This window comes from Scyliorhinus torazame, chromosome 4, assembly GCF_047496885.1.
Source record: "Scyliorhinus torazame isolate Kashiwa2021f chromosome 4, sScyTor2.1, whole genome shotgun sequence".
NCBI lineage: Eukaryota > Metazoa > Chordata > Chondrichthyes > Carcharhiniformes > Scyliorhinidae > Scyliorhinus > Scyliorhinus torazame.
Genome location: NC_092710.1, coordinates 142,807,689 through 142,828,167, shown reverse-complemented (window position 1 = coordinate 142,828,167; position 20,479 = coordinate 142,807,689). Strand labels below are relative to the sequence as shown.

At 49.9% G+C, this 20,479-nt stretch overlaps 1 protein-coding gene and 1 long non-coding RNA gene across 9 annotated transcripts in view; one reads left to right on the top strand and one right to left on the bottom strand.

Annotated features, from left to right (window-relative positions):
• Window positions 1–20,479, bottom strand: part of allc (allantoicase) — a 65,352-nt gene that overhangs the window by 12,792 nt on the left and 32,081 nt on the right. For 6 of the 8 annotated variants that reach the window (XM_072498713.1, XM_072498712.1, XM_072498715.1 and 3 more), the window contains 7 exons: window positions 16,273–16,398; window positions 14,485–14,564; window positions 13,412–13,544; window positions 10,436–10,591; window positions 9,033–9,106; window positions 7,067–7,175; window positions 3,260–3,387 (listed from right to left, as the gene is read on the bottom strand). In XM_072498713.1, the coding sequence (XP_072354814.1) occupies window positions 3,260–3,387; window positions 7,067–7,175; window positions 9,033–9,106; window positions 10,436–10,591; window positions 13,412–13,544; window positions 14,485–14,564; window positions 16,273–16,398 (806 nt within the window). The remainder of the gene's footprint in view (window positions 1–3,259; window positions 3,388–7,066; window positions 7,176–9,032; window positions 9,107–10,435; window positions 10,592–13,411; window positions 13,545–14,484; window positions 14,565–16,272; window positions 16,399–20,479) is intronic. The other 2 variants (XM_072498717.1, XM_072498716.1) reach the window with 1 other exon arrangement.
• The window catches only part of LOC140410517 (uncharacterized), a 130,380-nt gene that overhangs the window by 99,216 nt on the left and 10,685 nt on the right, over window positions 1–20,479 (top strand). The gene's annotated exons all lie outside the window — the stretch shown is intronic.

Genomic DNA, 20,479 nt, shown 5'->3' with positions numbered 1-20,479 from the left:
ATATTGGGATGAATGCTCCACCGGCGGGATTCTCCCTTCTGCCGGTAGTGCACCCCCACCCACGGTTTTCCCGATGGCGTGGGGTGGCTAGAATGGGAAATCCCATTTGGCCAGTGAAGGAACGGAGAATCTCATTGCCAGCGATGGCTCGCCTCGAGAAACACTCAGTCAAGGAGACAGAAAATACACCCCATTGTGTTTAAATGTAAGTAAGTAGGTCATGGGATTTGAGTGGGTGGGAGGATCCAGGTCGATAGCAGGCAGTTTAGTTTCAGTTCTCTGGAAACTGTGAGCTGAAAATCATCTTCTGCATAAGGCTGTCAGAGATTCAGCATTAAATCTCAAGCACTCTCTCAAAAAATATGTTTATCCAAAGTTAGGCAAGTAATCCTGCGTTTACTAACCCTATTTAAAAGAGGTTTTTGATCTGTGAAGGGTTTTGTTTGATTGGAGATAAGGAAGTTCGAAGTTAAAATGTTTCCTTTTATTATTAAGCATTGTTTAACTGGTAATTAATTGTAAGCTACATTTCTGTGATGTTAAGATAGTTTAATACGGTGCTAATAATAATGCTTGCTTTAATATATCATATCCCTGTTTTTTGCAAGGAATCACTTCTGGAGTAACGTATCCTTTCCTCACAGTTTTACAAATTATAAAAAAGTATTGGGGTTCATGTTCAGTATCCTAGCAAATGTTGGGGTCTGATCCGGAATTCTAACAGCAGGCATCAATCCTGTGCCATGGCCATTAGAAAGTAGGATGGAGAAATATATATCTTACAGCAGACCCAATTAAGACCGTATATTATATCATATTTTCTTTGCTTCCAAGGCCAAAAATGTAAATTGTTAAATTCAAAACCAGACAAAGTAAAATCTGGGTGGGATCATGGTTTACATTTTCAGCTTATATTGCTGATGATGGGAATGATTTGAAATGCTCAAATTGTTTTAACAAATTACTGCCTTCATGTCACTGAGCTTTTTAAAAAATAATAGACTTTGGCCGTCTGTTTTATAGTTCGGTAATTTCCAGACAAACCCCACATAAAACAGATTACCCAGTCCTAACTCAGACAGGCATCCAACCGGAAAGAAATAACATTGCTAGATGAGGCCCTCTTTTTTTTTAAATGTGCTTTTCTCCTTCTTTTATTGAGTCTCAGCAGCTCAGCAAACTGTTTCAAAGCCACAAACAGCTGCAGATACTAGAAGATGCATGAGTGGTCAAGTTAACTTTTCCCTCCACTCTCCAGTAACAAGATAACAAAGGTTAGGCCTAGGGATATCTCAGGTGTCCTAGAATTATGCAGAAGTAGGTAATTCACTAATAAACCCACTGTCCTGCTTTTTCCCAATAACCCTGTAAATTCCACCTTGGACAGTGAACAATTACCAGTGAACCCACTTCCGATTACTTCATAGTATTTTGGGTCTAATATGGCTCCATGGCCAAAACTAAATACCTTGGGCAGGATTCTCTGACCCCGCGATTCACTCGACGTCGATCCGACGCCGGTCCGCCGATTCTCCGGTGACCAGAGAATCGGTGGCAATAGCTCCAACGTGGCCACCCCGCCAATTCTTCGTGTTCGATGGGCCAAATGCCCGCCAAATTCGGTGGAGTCCCGCCGGTGTATTCACGTGTAGTCCTACCCGGCGGGACCTCGGCGTTCATGCTGCGGGAGCCGTCGTGGTGTGGGGGAGGGGGGATCCGACTCCGGGGGGGGGGGGGGCCCGCGATCGGGGCCTACCGATTCGGTGGGCAGGCTTATTCCGGGGGTGGGGGGCTATGTTCCTCCTGTAGGGCTCCACCATGTTGCCCGGGGGCCGGCGCGGATAAGGCAACCCACGTGCATGCGCAAACTCGCGCCGGCCATGGTGTTGTAGCCATCTGGGATGGCCACTTCTAACTAGGTACAGGGAAACTCTCAAAGTCTAGCGGGTAAAATGGACAAGCCAAGGCTCAGGCAGGCTCAGAGCCTGAAATGCATATTTGCCAGCAAGAAGTCCAGTTGATTTCGAAACTCCGACCAATTAGCATTGTAATGGGGCCGATTAGCAGTTGATGGCCCATCTTCACCAAAACAAAGGACTGGTACTCGAGCGACCTGTACAGTCCCAGACATTTCGGCGCCACTCCCTGTTCAAGGGAAACGCAAACAACGGGGTCAGTGACCGCTTGGGACACGCCCAGCCATCCAGATCCCCACCCACTTATTGGTTAGGAATCGAACGGAGTGATCAGGGATCACCCAATTAGTAGGGCCCAGACTGAACGACTACCCAAAAGAGCGCGAAAACCCCTAAGTATAAGAAGAAGAGTCCGCCACATGTTCGCTCTCCCTTGGTCTTGGTACCCCGGGCACGGCTATCTCCAAGTGCAGCAACACCAGAAGCAAGTCCAAGTTCAACGCTCGCTACCAGACGGGTGAGCCCAGCTGAGCAGCACTTACTCCTTCGGACTCGATAGATCCAGAATCCAACAGCGGCCACTATTTCTCTGGCCTAAGCCGGGTGCCCGAAGTTAAGTACAGGTTGTCTTAGTCGATAGGTGTAGTTAACTAGTAGTGTTTATGTTGCATGACTAATTGTGTGTTCTGTGCTGTATTTTTCTATGTGTTGGGTGGGGTTACTGGGTTATGGGGATAGGGTGGAGGTGTTGACTTGGGTGGTGTGCTCTTTCCAAGAGCCGGTGCAGTCTCGATGGGCCGAATGGCCTCCTGCACTGTACATTCTATGATTAATCTACGACAAAGGTTCGGCACAACATCGTGGGCCGAAGGGCCTGTTCTGTGCTGTATTTTTCTATTGTCTACCCTTGAACTAACTAACTGGTGTTTGGCTCTTTGATCGATAACCGGTTGAAACTTGTGGTGGAACATTTGATACCTGGCAACTCTGAGCATTAGGACATAGATAATATAGAAAGAAGGGCAAACTCACTGATTGTCATAATTGGAACAGAGCCACAGAAAGGACAGAGTAAAAGAGTAAAAGGAGAAATGCGCGATCTCACGCCGGCCGTGCCGGCACCCGTATCAGCAGCTGGAGCTGCGTGAAGCGCTCCAGTGCCGTGCTGGCCCCCTGTGCGGTGCAGGATCGCTGATCCTCGGGGCCAGATGTGCCATCGTAAAACGCTCCGGCGTTTATGACGGCGTCAACACTTAGCCCCAGGATCGGAGAATCCCGCCCCCTGTTCTGACTGGGAAATGGTGGGTAAAAGCAGTAAAAGTTTAACTTCCAGCGACAAATACCTTCGTGATTGGCAGCAGTAATTCCCATTTCAAACGAAGACTCTCTTTCCACTTCATAGTAATCCTTTGCTTTTCCTCTTCTGGAGATATGGCACATCCTTCAATTTTGCAACTGTCTGGGAAGTTCCCTGGTGATAAAAGATTAAGAATGCATTGTTGAAGCACATTATTCACATTTTCACCCCAATTTTCACCTCAGCCAAGGCTGACACTGTTGAAGCTGCTACAAACTATAGGGATAATTTAAACTCTCTCAGTAAAGGGAGGCAGATTAAATTCAAAAAAACAGGAACTTGAGCCGAAACCACTGCAAACCTGCCTACTTTCATTAAAAGTAGGTTGGCGGGTCAGACCAGTAACCTGTTTTCAAGAGGTAGGTGTATGGATTTAACGGCTGCAGACTCGCATTCCCGGGGATCAGGAAACCTGATAGCTGAAGGGAGGTGAGATTTGTTGGATCCGGCATTACTTATGTGCTTCATCCATTTTCCACTCAAATTGACCTGCTGTGATCTGCCGCCAACCACCCCACCCCCTCCCCCCCCAGACTCCAAATCTGCTCTCTGTGATCTCCAGAGTCCATGTACTCATGGCCCTGCAACCTGATGCCTTCCTCTCTGCAATCTCCAATAGGCCCCATGATCTCTAACCGCCACTCAACCCCAACCTCTCCTGTGATTCTCCAATCCCCAGCTGTCACCTTATACAACAGGCTTTCCACCTGCCAGGCAGACTCTCATACTGGCTGGATGTCTAACAGGAAATTGCATAAGAATCCAGATGAGACCCTTCCATTAAAATTGACAGGGCCTCTGCCGTTACTGGCCTATGTCAATCACTTCCATGCCCTCCTCTTTTGCTATAAACATCGAGACCACTGATGCTAAAATTAATCTGTCACAAGCAAGTGTGAATCAGTAATGTAGTTCATGGATCACAGACATACAAAAAAAAAAATCACAAACCTGATATGGTGTTAGAATATGTTTAATTTATAATCTAACACAATCAGCGTGTTTAACAGACTGTGCAAATAATGCCTGTTTCAGGAATTCACATTGCAATCTTCATTCTGACTCTTCGCCCACTTTGAAATAGAAGTAAAGAAAAAGCGGAAATGACTTTTTGGTCTACGCCACAAATTAAAAGGCTCTTAAATATTTATCCAATCAGCTTTGATATTTTTTCAGACAATCTTTTCCTACAGGCTCCCTGAACAGGCCATTTCATGTTCAACACCCTCTCCATGAAGTAGTGCATCTAAACATTTTGTGAATTTTTCCTCTTCCAAGCTCACCCCTAGTTTTAAAGTTTGTGGCAATTTAAATTGAATCATGTATGTAAATTACAAATAGCCATGTCACCATCACTGCTTAGTCATCATACCCAACTCCCAGCTCAAGTGGATCATGGGCACTCCATTAACATCTTATGGAATCTGTACTCTTCTCCTCCACATGTACATCTCAAGCTAGGCTTGTGGATGAACGGGTTCTAAAAGCTGTAATGCTAAATATATTATGTCCACAAAACATCCCTTGTAATGAGGGCTTTCATTCCCTCAAAGAACTCCAGTCATTTTTTTTGACACGTTGTCCGTTCTATAAATCCCTCCATCTCACTCTGACCATACAGTACCTGACATGTTCCAGCTATCTCCTCCCACCCGCCCATATCTTTACGGAAGCACAGTCCATTCACACACCAGCCTTCCCTGATCAATGATCGCTCTTTTTTTTATACCGCCTGTATCTTGCTACATTGAATTTTTATTTCAAATTCCAAAAGGAAAATGGATGTATTGTAGAAACAGGATAAAACTAACTTTCCAATTCTGCAATCAGTTTATTTTTCTTTCTTGATGAGTGGCAGTGTAACTCGGGGTGGGGGGGGGGGGGGGTTGGACTCTCGCCTCTGAGTCAAAATTTGAGGGTTCAAGTTTCACTTCAGAATCTAGAGCACAACATGCAAGAAGGCATTCCCTGTGCACTGCTGAGGGAGTGTTTCAGATGAGACCTTAAATCAAGGTTCCATCTTGCCCTCTCAGGTGGATGTAAACAATTGCATGATTTTATTTTGAAGAAGTGCAGGGGAGTTCCTCCTACCAACAATATTAAAGTAAATCATCTAGAGACATAGGAGCAGGAGCAGGTAATTAGTTTCTTGCCCGTTCTCCCATTCAATTAGGTCACACCTGATCTGTACCCTAAATATATCTACTCCATCTAACCTATTGGCACAGAACATTTGCTCTCCAGATGGTCGTACCCAGAGGTTACCCCTCCCAACGCACTCCCCCCCCCCACCCCTGCCCCCCCCCCCCCCCCCCCCCCAACTGAGTTGTGCTCAGGGAGACCCCTCAGAAGTCTCCACACACTGACTACAGGGGAATTGCCTGGGTAGTTTGAATTTCCGATGGTCAATTCCCCTGTGTCTGAAACTGTGAGTTAGAGTCAGTGACTTCAAATTGTTCCATCTCACTTACCAGAATAGTTGCCCAGGAACATTTAGGAGGATTAAAACCAGTTTTAACTCCTGCGCAGCTATACTACTGACCTCCCAACACCCTACTGGACCAAACCCCCCACCAACTACAACCTCTGACCCTGGACATCCCCTCCAGGAACACCCCCCGACCCTCGAACAACTCCACAAAGTGACTATTCCAGACCTATCCACCCTACCCTCACGAATCCACCTGCAATCCTACCCCTTCATCCACTCAACTACCTAACTACCACCTCACCCACCCAGCTGCCAGCCTACCCTTTCACATGCCACCCTTCCTCTTCACTCACTTGTCTGCCACCCCCTAGCTTCTCAAAGTGGCTTTGGGCAGCATAGTGGCACAGTGGTTAGCACTGCTGCCTCACAGCTCCAGCCTCCCAGGTTCAATTCCAGCCTCGGGTGACTGTCTGTGCGGAGTCTGCACGTTCTCCCCGTGTCTGCGTGGATTTCCTCCGGGTGCTTCGGTTTTCTCCCACAGTCCAAAGATGTGCAGGTTAGATGGATTGGCCATGATAAATTACGCCTTAAGTGTCAAAAAGGTTAGGCGGGGTTACTGGGTTACGGGGATAGGGTAAGATGCTCTTTCCAAGGTCCGGTGCAGACTCGATGGGCCGAATGGCCTCCTTCTGAACTGTAGGGATTCTATGGTCTACTGGAATATGGCAGCTAGTGTTGTAAAAGGTGGGCGGGGTTTGGTTTCTCCTGATGATCCTGCACCAAAAGGAAGAACTCCGAGAACAAATAGACTGCATTTCGGAGGAGGCCCAGTTCGGAAGTCCAGGCAGAAAATGCCGCGCTTCAGTAAATCAGAGCAGAGTGGCAATTTGACGGGGTTTGCCACTACATAGAAGCTTTAGCCCATTATCTGATTATTATCTATTTCCGCTGTTTGTAAGTAAGTTATGTTCAAATTGGTTCCAACGGTTTCTCCATTACCACGATGACCACTATAAAAGTACCTTATTCACTGTTCAATGCTTTAGGAGGTACTGGAATTCTGAAAGGTGCTATATAAATGCAAGTTTGTTCTTTGTTAAGTCATATTGAAAGTTTTTTGCCTTGCAATTAGGTTCGTGAAAACAAGGAAACAAATACTTAGCTCAATGTTTTAAATTCCTTTGCTTCCAAATGTATAGAAGGCACTAAGATTTTAAATCAATGGTTTAATGCCTCCATTAAAAGAACAGGTAAGGCAGTATCATATAATATGCTGAGCATTTGTACAATAATATCCAAATAACTTAATTTCAAGGTATTTATATGATTAAAAAGTCTTCATTTATTGCCCTTTCACTCTACCTTTGAAGTGACTTGTATCAATCTCAACGTGAATTATTATGCCAGGATGTCCAAGCTTAAAAACAGCCCATTCACAACCAGGAACCTGTAAAATACCCTGATCATCTGCCTAGAAAGATGGAGTACAAATAGCAAAAATCAGTCGACAGCATGTATAGAAACAACCGTTTAGAAAAACAGCAGTGCTTTTGAAACAGAGGGCAAAATCCTGTGAAGTTCCCAGAAGCGGGAAACAAGACCGGTGGGGGCACTTATTGAACAAGAGACAAAATGTCAGCTTCCCGACAGCAGAAAGAAATTTGGGTATTGAGTTGGCAACAGATTGATAGCGGATCGCGCTACCCGACGGCAAGCAGAACGAACCGCATTTTAACACATTAGCGTGTCATGCATGGTCATTAAAACACAACTTCACCAGATTAAATTCTACCCTTGCAACCAGATTCCAGACAGAATGAGGGCCCTGTATGACTCGCAATCGCCTCACAAAATGTTGTTGCGTAAATGTCAGCAGATTCAGGGATTATAAACTCGTCACAAACTGCTAGATTGATGCTGCTGGATAGCAAGAATGTCTATACGGGTGCCACTCAAATTTGGTGCACTGACCTTTGACCTCATGAAGTAACAGCTGGACCGCCGAATTTCTGCATGTGCCTACCGCATGATTGGTTGGGGGTCCTCACCTCTGCATATTGTTACACCCGCCACCCTGGGCAAGTGCGCGGTCAATTCCAGCCCCACGTGTCCCGGAGACACAACACAAGTGAATTAACCAATAACTCTGATAAAAATATCGGAAGTCTTTAGCCCAATAATTACAGTCACCAGGTTTGTAAGTTGAAACACAATTACTGTTTATTTATACCAGGGACTATCATGAAGGATGCAGTAAATACAACTGGATAACAACAAGCTAATACCTACTACCCCCTTTAACTGTCCAACCCTCTACCCACACACACAAGACAGACAAACACAGAGGGGTGGAAAGGCCTAAAGGTAATAAGGATACAGGTCAAAAGAGTCTTTGCTTCAAATGGTGGTTCTTTAGCACACTTTCCTCACAGCACGCTAGTGGATCGAAACCTCTGGTTTACTGATGGTAATGGTCTTCCTTCCAGAGTCATTAATTCAAGGTTCTCACATGCTAGAAATCACAGTGCTTACAGGCAGCAGGCTTTCTGGAGAGAAGGTTCATTTCTTATCAAACTGGGCCTTCATCTGTAGGTTACATTCAGCCCTATATCTTTTGATGTAGACACTGTATTTCACATCAAACCTGGCTTTCAGCTCATGGTTTGACTTGAAACCTTTGCAGTCTCAAGAGAATGACACCCAGGCTTGCTGGAGAGAGTCAGCACTCACAGTTGGTTCCTGTAGAGGTTTATATGGATATTTTCTGACCCGAGTTGGTTAGATCCCTCCATCCAGACTGCAGGTTCAAAAGTGAAACCAAAATGGAACCTCGTGACTCTGAAAACATTCCAGTGGGATAATACCCAATCACCACCTGTTACCGGGCAGAGCACAGCCTTTTAGGCTCATTCATTGGGCACCAGCCAAATCAATAAAACTGAGTCCCAGCCAATTTCTGTTATTGGTGCCGGACTACTGGTGGCTCCAGCTACAGTTTGAACAAGCACAGTGATCTCTCCTGTTGCTGAAATCTTCTGCTTGAATTAAAGGCACAGGCCACTTGTCTGTCCATTAATCTTCCCTGAAGTGAAAATATAATGGCAAAATAAACTAATAGGGAAATAAGGGAATAGACAGAATAAACAGGAAGGACCTTTACAACATCTAACAGGTTAATTACTGCATAATTATGCAAAGCCAGCCTCTCTGACTCTGAGCGTAAGTGCCACGTACTTCCGAGCTCATCGTCAGGGTCAGCAAGGCGAGAAGAAGATTCCACTCAGCGTGAACTGCAAAACTGAGCATCATTGGACCATTTCTTTCCTACCTTTAATACTGGCGGTCTGTCCAATCTCCTGGCAGTTTCCCATCCATCAGACATTACATTGGATCTTCCAATGCCTTCAGGGATAAGTTATGAGTTTTTTAACGTTTTGAATGGTCAAGTATTAAAACGCGAAATTCAAGCAGAGAAAGGATTATTTAATTTGTCTTTGCTGAAAATGATTAGAAGATAAGTTTTTTTTGTCAGTGCAGGCTTGGTGGGCCAAAGGGTCTCTTCTGTACTGTATGATTCTATGATTCAAAGGGAAATGAAGGCTCATCTAAATTGTCAAGCAATGTTAACTTATGATATCAGTGGTAGTCTGTCTCATACATACCATTTGGAAAATAACAGAGAAACTGCTGAATGTACAAAAATTAAAAAGCTGGTGACATTAAGAGCAATATATCATGATAGAGTAGATATGGCTTCATTTTTCTCAAATGTATACTTAAAAATAATACATGCATGGATTGATGATTAAATAATTTCTATTATTGTTAATAGCATTGATTCTTCTATCAACAAACAGCCAAATAAAATTGTATAATTTTGTTTTAAAGTAACAGCTTTAAAGAGTTGCTAAAGACTCATGTTTCGCCTGAGAAAACTGCAATGTGAAAGGCTACAGCAGAAAATACCGCATTCACGCCAATTGCTATTTTTTATGTTGCGTTCTGGTGAAGTTCTGCAAACTAGTTACAGGAGACTCAAGGTACAGGTTAAGATAATTTATTGAAGAGTCAAGCATGCAGGGACAGCACTATCACAGAGAGACCTCTGAAACAGCACTCTCCTCTCATACAGCACTCTGCCAAGTCACAGGTTTCCACTATATTTATACACTATTGGCCACGTACACAAAACATTATTTAAATTCCAATCTTGTCCACGTATAGATTTACATTAAACCTTTCACCTGGAGCAGGGCTCATGATCTCCTCCTGGCTAGAGACTCTCTGTCTTTCCCCATCATCCCAGAGGTTGCTCTTAATCTCCTCTGGTTCAATGTCTGTCCTCACAATACACAACCAAGGCTTTGCTTGAGAGTTCTGCTGATTCAGGCCCTTAGGGTGTGTAAGGTTCACTGGTGTATAAGGTTTACTGGTTGTAGAAGCATTTGACTAGCATGTACGCTTGCTCTATGCCAGGTGACTTTCACTAAGTCTATTCATTTTCCCTAACAGTAGTACAAAGTGCAACAACTGATATATGTGAGACTAACTAATAATGAGAGGTTGCATTGGTCTCATTCAGGAACTGGATTCCTTCATTATTTTGATATGGAAAGAACCCTAAAATGGCTGGGGGAACTTTAAACTCATATACATTGCTAAATTTCATAAAATAAAACATGCAGCAACTTTAATGCCGTACTTTAAAGAAAATGTATTGCAAAAAATTACCTATAATGTTTTTAGGGTGTCCAAAATGAGCATCACTGTATCCCAAGCAGACACCTCCATTGGTCATTGCAACCAGATCTATTGTCTGCTCCTGTGAAACTGCTGACCAATCTCTGTGGCCTATGCCGTAAACTCTGAGTCGGGCAATCCCACCATCTGAAGAAAGGAAACGTTGGAATGTTAACTATTTGAAGAAGCTTGGTAAGATATATTAAAAGGAATGTAGCATTAGAAAAGAAAACCGATATGAGCAAAATGTGTTGTGACACAATAACTTGTGTAATGTAACCTACTTCCAGTGTGTCCCAAACATCCCTTCCTATCACTTATTCTAAGTGACACCTGAGGAACAGGATCAAACAAGGTGACTGGCCCCTCATCCTGTACAGAATGGGCATGGGAATTAAGTGGCCTTTGCCTCATTCCCAGTTTGTTGCTTGGTGTTGTCTTCCAATTTCTACTAGCTGTGGGGACGGGTGTGGGGAGAGGTGGTTAGTGAGGTTTGATGTGAGTGGCTGTCCTGAGATGTGGCAGTAAGGTTCAGCCTCATCTTCGGAGTCACTTTGCTTTCTTCACCACCATCATCTTCCCATGTCACCCACTGCTGAGATAAAGCACAAGTGCATATTACTCTTTTGAGATACGGCGACAGAAAATGGGGGCCGGGATTCTCTTTTCCGGGGACTAAGTCCCCATGCCGGTGGGAAAACCGGCGCCAACGACTCCGGCATCAACGGGCCCCCCAAGGTGACGAATTCTCACCTGTCCCGGGGGCGGGGTGGACGCCGGAGGGGTTGGCGCCGCACCAGCCAGCGCCAAAGGGACTGCGCGAGTTAGCGCATGCGCCAAAGGGCTGGCGTGATCTCACGCATGCGCAGAACCACTGCCGTGTTTTGGCGCATGCGCCCGGGTTCTCTTCTCCGCGCCGGCCATGGCAGACTACAGGGGCCATTGCGGAAGGAAGGAGTACCCCCACGGCACAGGCCCACCCGCAGATCGGTGGGCCCTGATCGCGGGCCACTGTAGCCCCCCCCACCCCCGGGGTCGGATCCCCCCTGCAACCCCCCCCCCCCCGAGGATCGCCCCAACTGACTTTCCTGCCAGGTCCTGCCATACAGGACCATACGTAACCCACGCCGGCGGCACTGGCCAAAAACGGACGGCCGCTCGGCTCATCGGGGCCCGGAGAATTGTCGGGGGGGGGGGGCACTGTCAACGGTCCCCGGCCGGCGTGGCGTTAACCCAGCCCCTGCCCAAAAAATGGCGCCGGAGAATACGGCAGCCGGCGTCGGGGCGGGATTCGCGCTGCCCCTCAGGGATTCTCCGACCCGGCGGGGGGGGGGGGGGGGGGGGGTTGGAGAATCCCGCCCGGGGGGTTTAGTTTTGACTGCATGGTAGTACATAAGGATGCCAGGGTGACAATGTAGGTACGGGGCCAGTTTAGCTCAGTTGGCTGTACAGCTGGTTTGTGATGCAGAGCAAGGCTAACAGTGTGGGTTCAATTCCTGTGTCGTCTGAAGTTATTTATAATGGTCCTCCAGTTAAATTGCCACCAGTCAGCTCTCCCTCTCAAGGGAGAAAGCAGCCTATAATCATCTGGCACTATGACGACTTTACTCAGTTAGTAAACTAGCAATAGCAAGATGCCACTGATCTCACACTCTCCTACAGAAAGTGCTAAGTGCCACTCCACAAGCTCTGTGGCTTTCTACTCAAAGTGTGTAAGATTGGGGAAGTTCCCACCTAGTGCCTTACCTCTGATGGTCACTGAGAACAAATTATCAAATCCGTATAATGTAGGAGGCATTTGGCCCATCGAGTCTGCACCGAGCCTCTGAAAGAGCACCCTGCCTAGATCCACATCTCCAAATTATCCTCGTAACCCCACCTAACCTTTTGGACACCAAGGGGCAATTTGGCATGGCTAATCCACCTAACCGACATCTTAAGACTGTGGGAGAAAACCGGAGCACCAGGAGGAAACTTACGCAGAGACGGGGAGAATATGCAATCGCCACAGTCACCCAAAGCAGGGATTGAACCCGGGTCCCTGGTGCTGTGAGACTGCAGTGCTAACCACTGTGCCACAATGCTGCCAATTTATCCCATGCGGAAGATAGAATAAATATGGGGAGGGATACCAAATGATATGGGTGAGCAAAATAACAAATGTTGGGGTACATGACTGTTAAGAGTAGTGGAAGGGGTTTCAGAGTTTCATATGTAAGTAACTGTTGCGAGAGGGTTTGGGTAACCATGGTGCTAGAACCATCATTAAGTTAGAACCATCATTAAGTATCAGCATTGTGAAAGCTAATTTGTGGAAATGTTAATTTAGGAAGGTGGAAAATGTGCTCGTGCCCAGCGTGGGCCAGATTAAAAAAGCAGAGGTGTCCAATTATCCTTCTAAGGATGTGGGGCTTTGCAGCACTGTTCTGTAGAACTAGGGCAAAAGAGTTAGCAGTGTGCGATAGTTTAGTGTGGTTTGTTCATAGTGGCACGGGGAAGTCTTGCAATTCACATCCTCAGCTAAATCCCACCGGATCTTTTATTTTCTTATTATATTTTTAAGGTATTTGAAGAATAAAGTATATTTTTGTAAAAAAAGATTATTATGTTAGTTATTCCTGTTGAAATTTCATAGAGCTGAAGGCTATTAAATTGCTGCTCTTCGTGATGTTGCCTCATTTATGGATTAATTCTAAATCAAACATCTCTGACTGTCAATAGCTTGAGATATATGTAGATCATTGGAACAGGAATGTATAAGTGCTCCCTGGCATGCACCAATATGGTCCATGTTGAAAATTCCTCTACATCCACGATATAAGGATTGTTAGGACCAGAGTTTGGCATCTCTTGATCACGACTCTTGGATTTAGCTTGTCTTTTCATTTCAAGCTTGGTCATGTTCTAGACTAGGGAGCACCTTGATTCTCCTTAGTTCCTTCTAATAAAAAGCCATTGAAAGATTACCTGGGTACATGTTCAGTCTGATGTGAGTCCATCGCTTCAGTTGCTTAGCAGGAAGATAATTGTGGCAAGTGTCAACATAGCCTGGTTGCAGGATTGTCATAGGAACCAACTCAGTCCAGAATTCTGACTTCAACTGCCATAGAGGGTAAAACAAATATGAAAAAGTTGCAAAGTTTCATTTATTATTCTTCATCTTAAATTGAGGATAAGTGTCCAGACAATTTTAAAGTATTCTTAAATAAAAATCAAATTATGTTTCTCAGGGCGGCATGGTGGCACAGTAGTTAGTACTGCTGCCTCAAAGCTACAGGGACCCGGGTTCGATTCCGGCCTCAGGTCACTGTCTGTGTGGAGTTTGCCCCCTGTGTATGCAGGGGTTTCCTCCGGGTCCTCTGGTTTCCTCCCCAAAAGAGGTGCTTGTTAGGTGAGTTGGACATTCTGAATTCTCCCTCCGTGTACCCGAACAAGTGCCGTAGTGTGGCGACTAGGGGATTTTCACAGTAACTTCATTGCAGTGTTAATGTAAACCTACTTATGACACTAATAAAGATTATAATTATAACATAGCTGTTATTTATGTAAAAGTGGTATTGTTGCTACATGGTTTACAATAGTTAAATAATATACAACCGCACAAATATTTTACTGTAGATCTAATGACATTCTAATGAGATGATATAGGAACAATTTTCTGACCTTTGTATTGAATTCCCAAAGCACCTGAATTCCTGATAGGCACTCCCATCACCTAATGTTCTTCACCAGGAGAATTAAAAAAAATACTCTATAACCTCTTCGTGGTATGCTTTCTCCTGATTGTTTATTTTAGTGAAAAAGAGTACAGCCAAGCATAAAAGGTTGAGTTCTCATCATGCACACAGCAATGGTTGAACTATCACAGCTCGAGCAACCATATTCTATCTGTCAGTACTCAGAGCAGGCAGGCACTTTAACACAGGTGAAGTCTCGGAAAATCACAGTCATGTAAATATTTTAACTGTAGTCGTTGATCAAATGTGAGTAAAGCCTTTAGTTATCTACTGCAGGGAAACTGCATTTCATCACTGACAAACCTTTCTGATGGCTTCAACTTCTTGCTCTGAGGCAGCAGTTCCCATCTTCTCCCCTCTTGAAGGGAAGTCTGGAACCTCATCTAGTCAATAAGAAGTATTAAAGATGATCATTTCAATGAAGCTGATGATTATGCTTACAAATAACAGATAATGTGCAATTGACATCAAATGTGAGGATGGAGGGTTACTCGGGGAGTGAGGTTAAAGAACAATGGCTTGTGATGGAAAATAGTCCCAGATGACCCTTTGAGGGGGAGAGCTGGCTAGTGGTGATTTAACCTGAGGATCACCACACCTCAGACGAGGGGCGAAATTCTCCCAAAACGGCGCGATGTCCGCCGACTGGCGCCCAAAACGGTGCCAATCAGATGGGCATCGCGCCGCCCCAAAGGTGCGGAATGCTCCGCATCTTTGGGGGCCGAGCCCCAACATTGAGGGGCTAGGCCTACGCCGGAGGAATTTCCGCCCCGCCAGCTGGCGGAAACGGCCTTTGTTGCCCCGCCAGCTGGCACGGAAATGACATCTCGGGGCGGTGCATGCGCGGGAGCGTCAGCGGCCGCTGACAGTTTCCCGCGCATGCGCAGTGGAGGGAGTCTCTTCCGCCTCCGCCATGGTGGAGACCGTGGCGGAGGCGGAAGGGAAAGAGTGCCCCCACGGCACAGGCCCGCCCGCGGATCAGTGGGCCCAGATCGCGGGCCAGGCCACCGTGGGGGCACCCCCCGGGGCCAGATCGCCCCGCGCCCCCCCCCCCCCCCCCCCCAGGACCCCGGAGCCCACCCACGCCGCCTTGTCCCGCCGTTCAAAAGGTGGTTTAATCCACGCCGGGGGGACAGGCAATTTATCGGCGGGACTTCGGCCCATCCGGGCCGGAGAATCCAGCGGGGGGACCCGCCAACCGGCACGGCCCGATTCCCGCCCCCGCCGAATATCCGGTGCCGGAGACTTCGGCAACCAGCAGGGGCGGGATTCACGGCGTCCAACAGCCATTCTCCGACCCGCTGGGGCGTCGGAGAATGACGCCCGAGAGGCAAGGTTGAGAAGGCACAGCCCTCATGAATAACCTCAGCTGGTACAGGAATTGGCGCTGTTGGCCTCGCTCTGCATCACGAATCAGCCGTCCAGCCAACTGAGCTAAACTGTGCTGTACTGTTGGATGGGATATTTTAAAAAAGTCCCTACTCAATCTCTCAGGTGCACATAAAAGGTTCCACAGAACTGTTCAAAGAGCGGGGGATTTTCCAGCGTCCTAGCCAACCTTTATCCCTCAAGCAACACCAGGACCAAATAGGACAAATTAACTGGTAATTTATCCCCATTGCTGTTTTTGGGACTAGCTGTGTGTAAATTATCTCCTATCTCAGAAGCAATTCACTGGCTGCAAAGTGTTGTGGAATTCCTCCAGATATGAGGGACACTAAATAGAAGCAAGTTTAGTTGACCTGATGGCTCAGTGAATCAAGCAAAATTATTGGTACAGCAATTCCCCACAATGATTGTCACAGTAGCAGTTCTTGATTTCAAGTGAAAAGACTGTGAGGTAAAGCAAATGATTCCTCAGAGGTACATTGCAAATATCAGAGCTGGTCCATAAAAACTCACCACTGCAACCAACACATGCAGAAGCCTGAAAAAAGGTTAGGAATTCTATAAAGCACAGAGTGGATTCTCAGGAGGGAAAAATAAGTTGTGAGGAATGAAGGAAAGCTATATTTAGTATAATTTTGCAGAATTGAGGTCTTATCTAAAATCTGCTAAATGCTATAGTCGAATAAGTCACTGCTTACTAACCAGCATCTAGACATGCTGCTGCAATCGACACAGAGGGAGCATAATTGCCAGTAAAGTAAGAAGTGTCTATATCAAATCCATGTATGACTCCAGGCACGCCCAACTTGATGACACACCAATCATGACCTGTGAAGAACAAACATCGGTGTACATTCAAAGAATAGACCTTAATACATTAGAGGAACGAAAAGCAACAGCAGAGTCAGACTTGAAACAAAATCTGGGGCGTCATTCTCCGACCCCCCGCCGGGTCGGAGAATGGCCGTTGGCCGCCGTGAATCCCGCCCCCGCCCCCGCCGAAGTCTCCGAAGGGAGAAAAGTCGGCGGGGCGTTAATGGCGCCGCTGCCGCGGAGAATGTCACGGGTCTGCGCAAGGCAGCCGATTTTCGGCCTGCCGATATTCTCCCTTCCGGATGGGCCGAAGTCCCGTCGACGTGATGACCGTTCACGTCGACGTCAATCAAACCTCCTTTTCATCGGCGTGACCCGGTGCTCCAGGCTCACGCCGACCAGCGAGGAGGTGAGTGACGGCCTGGGGGGTTGGCTCTGGGCAGGAAATGGCGTGGCCGCAGACTGATTGCGTGAGGAGAGGTGTGTCTCGGCTTGTGTGTGTGTGCGGCGGGGGGGGCGGGGGGGGGGGGCGGTGGTTAGAGTAGGCTGGGCTCCGGGGGAGTGCCGGGAGGGGGTCCGTGCCGGGGTGGAGGTTGGGGGTTGGGGGGGTCCGAGCTGGGGTGGAGGTTGGGGGTTGGGGGGGGTCCGTGCTGGGGTGGAGGTTGGGGAGGGGGTCCGTGCCGGGGTGGAGGTTGGGGGGGGGGTCCGTGCCGGGGTGGAGGTTGGGGGGGGGGTCCGTGCTGGGGTGGAGGTGGGGGGGGGGTCCGTGCTGGGGTGGAGGTTGGGAGGGGGGGTCCGTGCTGGGGTGGAGGTTGGGGGGGGTCCGTGCTGGGGTGGAGGTTGGGGGGGGGGTCCGTGCCGGGGTGGAGGTTGGGGGGGGGGGGTCTGTGCTGGGGTGGAGGTTGGGGGGGGGTCCGTGCTGGGGTGGAGGTTGGGACGGGGGGTCCGTGCTGGGGTGGAGGTTGGGGGTTGGGGGGGTCCGTGCTGGGGTGGAGGTTGGGGAGGGGGTCCGTGCCGGGGTGGAGGTTGGGGGGGGGGTCCGTGCTGGGGTGGAGGTTGGGGGGGGGGGTCCATGCTGGGGTGGAGGTTGGGGGGGGGTCCGTGCTGGGGTGGAGGTTGGGGGTTGGGGAGGGGGTCCGTGCTGGGGTGGGTGATGGGAGGGCAAATGAGTTGGTCCACCTGGCCAGGTGCCAGCCTCCAACAGTTGGACCCATGCGGTCCATGCCACCTGGCTGGGGGGAGGAGGGGATATGAGCAATGATGACATGTCGTCGTTCCCCTCCCCCCCACCAGGCCGTCATGTTTTCAGACCATCCAGCGATGTTGGCCGCCGTGGTGGCAGCCGCTCATGTCTATGATGCCCTGGATGAGGAGGAGGAGGAGGAGGAGCGTGCCAGAGAGGCGGCGCAGGCTGCCACAGAGGGGCAGGCGGCAGCCGCCCAGGCTGGAGGGACACCTGACCGACAGGACGAGGAGGGGGAGGAGGACGTCGCGGCCCCACGGCAACGGAGGCACCCGAGGGCGCCCCGTGTGTACCGGCCCCGGCAGTCATACCAGGACCTCACGGACCGGGAATGCAGGAGGAGACTCCGGATGAGCCGGGAAACCGTGGCACACATCTGCCACCTGCTGGCACACCTGTCACCGCGTGGCACTGGCGGGGGACACCCTCTCCCCGTGTCCGTCAAGGTTACGGTGGCCCTGAACTTTTATGCAACGGGGTCATTCCAGGCACCGAGTGGGGACCTGTCCGGCATATCGCAGACTTCGGTGCATCCGGGCAGTGACAGATGCCCTTTATGCCATGGCGCACCGCTACATCCGCTTCCCCGTGGACCGGGCCAGCCAAGATGCCCGGGCCGTGGGCTTCTCTGCCGTTGCCGGGTTTCCCATGGTCCAGGGCGCGATCGATGGGATGCACGTCGCCGTGCGGCCACCTGCAGATAACAGGGCCGTGTTCACTAATAGGAAGGGGGCCTATTCAATGAACGTACAGGTGGTCTGCGACCACCGCATGATGATCCTGCACGTCTGCGCCCGTCACCCAGGCAGTGTACACGACTCATTCGTGTTGTCGCGGTCATCCATCCCCGGCATGTACGAGGGATGCCATCCCCGGCTGAGGGGCTGGTTTCTGGGCGACAGGGGCTACCCATTGCGATCGTGGCTGATGACGCCTATACGGAGGCCACGCAATGAGGCGGAGAACCGCTACAATGATGCCCATGTAGCGACAAGGGGAGTGATCGAGAGGTGCTTTGGCGAGCTGAAGATGCGTTTCAGGTGCCTGGACCTCTCTGGGGGCGCCCTCCAGTATCGGTCAGATAGGGTCGGCCGCATCATTGTGGTGTGCTGCGTCCTGCACAACATAGCCCAGCAGAGGGGCGATGTGCCGCAGGCAGAGGAGGGCGGAGTGGAGGAGCAGCAGGAAGAGGCCCAGTCCTCCCCAGATGAGGGGGATGGGGGCAATGGTCAGGGCAGACGGGGTAGACACAGGCGGGTGGCTGTCCACCGTTACCGGCTGGCCCAGCGGGCACGGGACAGACTGATAGACGCCCGCTTCACTGACTAGATGGGCGTGGGAATCGGGTAGTATGGCCACAGACCGCACACCATGACAACAGCCGACCACCCACACCCCCCCACCCATCCACCCACCCAGCACCCTCACCCCCCTCCCCAACCCCACACACCCCACCCGCATGCACACCACCACCCCCCCCAATTGCCGATCCACCGGCGGCACAACGGGCCGGGCTCACCCAGTTGCGGGTGGACGCGTGTCTATCGCAGGCCATGGAGGATGATGACAACCCGCTTCCGATGAGCTCCTGGCTCTACATCGTTGGACTATGTCTGACCCATGGCCACAGTACCACCATCCACCCGGACCATCCCTGCATGCGGCTGTGACACTGCAGCGCACGGTCCCGTCCTCTGCCCGGGGGATGTTGATGGCGGCCCAGGGGGAAGGGGGCAGACTCACCTGGGGCTGAGGTAAGACCACCCGTCACACACACACTTGCGCTCAACGTACATGACACGCCCGCACACTTTGGACAGAGCACAAAGGCAGCTTCGGTAGGTGTAACATTGACTTTAATAACCAAAGGAGTTCATGCACGTGCCCTAGCCCCTAAAACTCATCTGTGCCCTGCACCCGTGCCAACTTACTCAGTGTCTAATTGTTTGGCCTTACGGGCCCTTTGACTACGTCTACGTGGTTCCCCAGACGGTACAGCAGAACTGGAGGTGGACTCCTGTGATTCCTGCCCTCTGACACTGGATCCCTTTGGCGGCCGTTTCCTGGGGCGTCCTGGCCTAGATGGGCCAGGCTGCGGCCCGGGCGACTGGGATGGCGAGCTGCCAGCCTGTCCTGCCCGTTGCCCACCCGATGCACCTGGGACGGAAGGGGGGGGGGGGGGGGGGGAGTCCGAGGTGTCGCGGTGTACCGGGACCTCCCCTACAGAGGGAGCCGGGACGGACCACATCACCTCCTCCTCCCTCGGGGTGCCCGATGGCCCCCAGGCCTCTACATGGGTGGGGGATGCGAACGGACTGGCTATCCGACGCGCCCCCGACATCTGGCGCTGCCAGTCCTGGAGGCCCGTGCTGGTATCGACAGGGGTCTGCAGGTCTGCAGCCATGGAGCCCAGGGGGTTGTCGAACCCTGTCTGTGACAGTGCGACGCCGGCTCGCACATGGCCACTGGCGCCGATGCCCTCAGCGATGGCCTGCTGAGACTGGGCCATGGCCTGCAGAGACTGGGCCATGGCCTGCAGAGACTGGGCCATGGCCTGCAGAGACTGGGCTATGGCCTGCTGAGACTGGGCCATGGCCTGCTGAGACTGGGCTATGGCGTTGAGCGCCTCTGCCATCTGGCGCTGGCACTGGCTCATGGCCTCCTGTGAGAGGGCAGCCATTTCCTGGGCCACAGATGCCGCCTGCACGGAAGGCCCCAGGCCTCGCAAACCGTTCCCCATGTCTGACACCGTCGCACCCATTGCCTCCACCGCGGACGCCACCTGTGCGGTGTTAGCCTGGGTGGCACGCATGACCGGGACCACTCCCAGCTCCTGGACGCGGGTGGACTCCT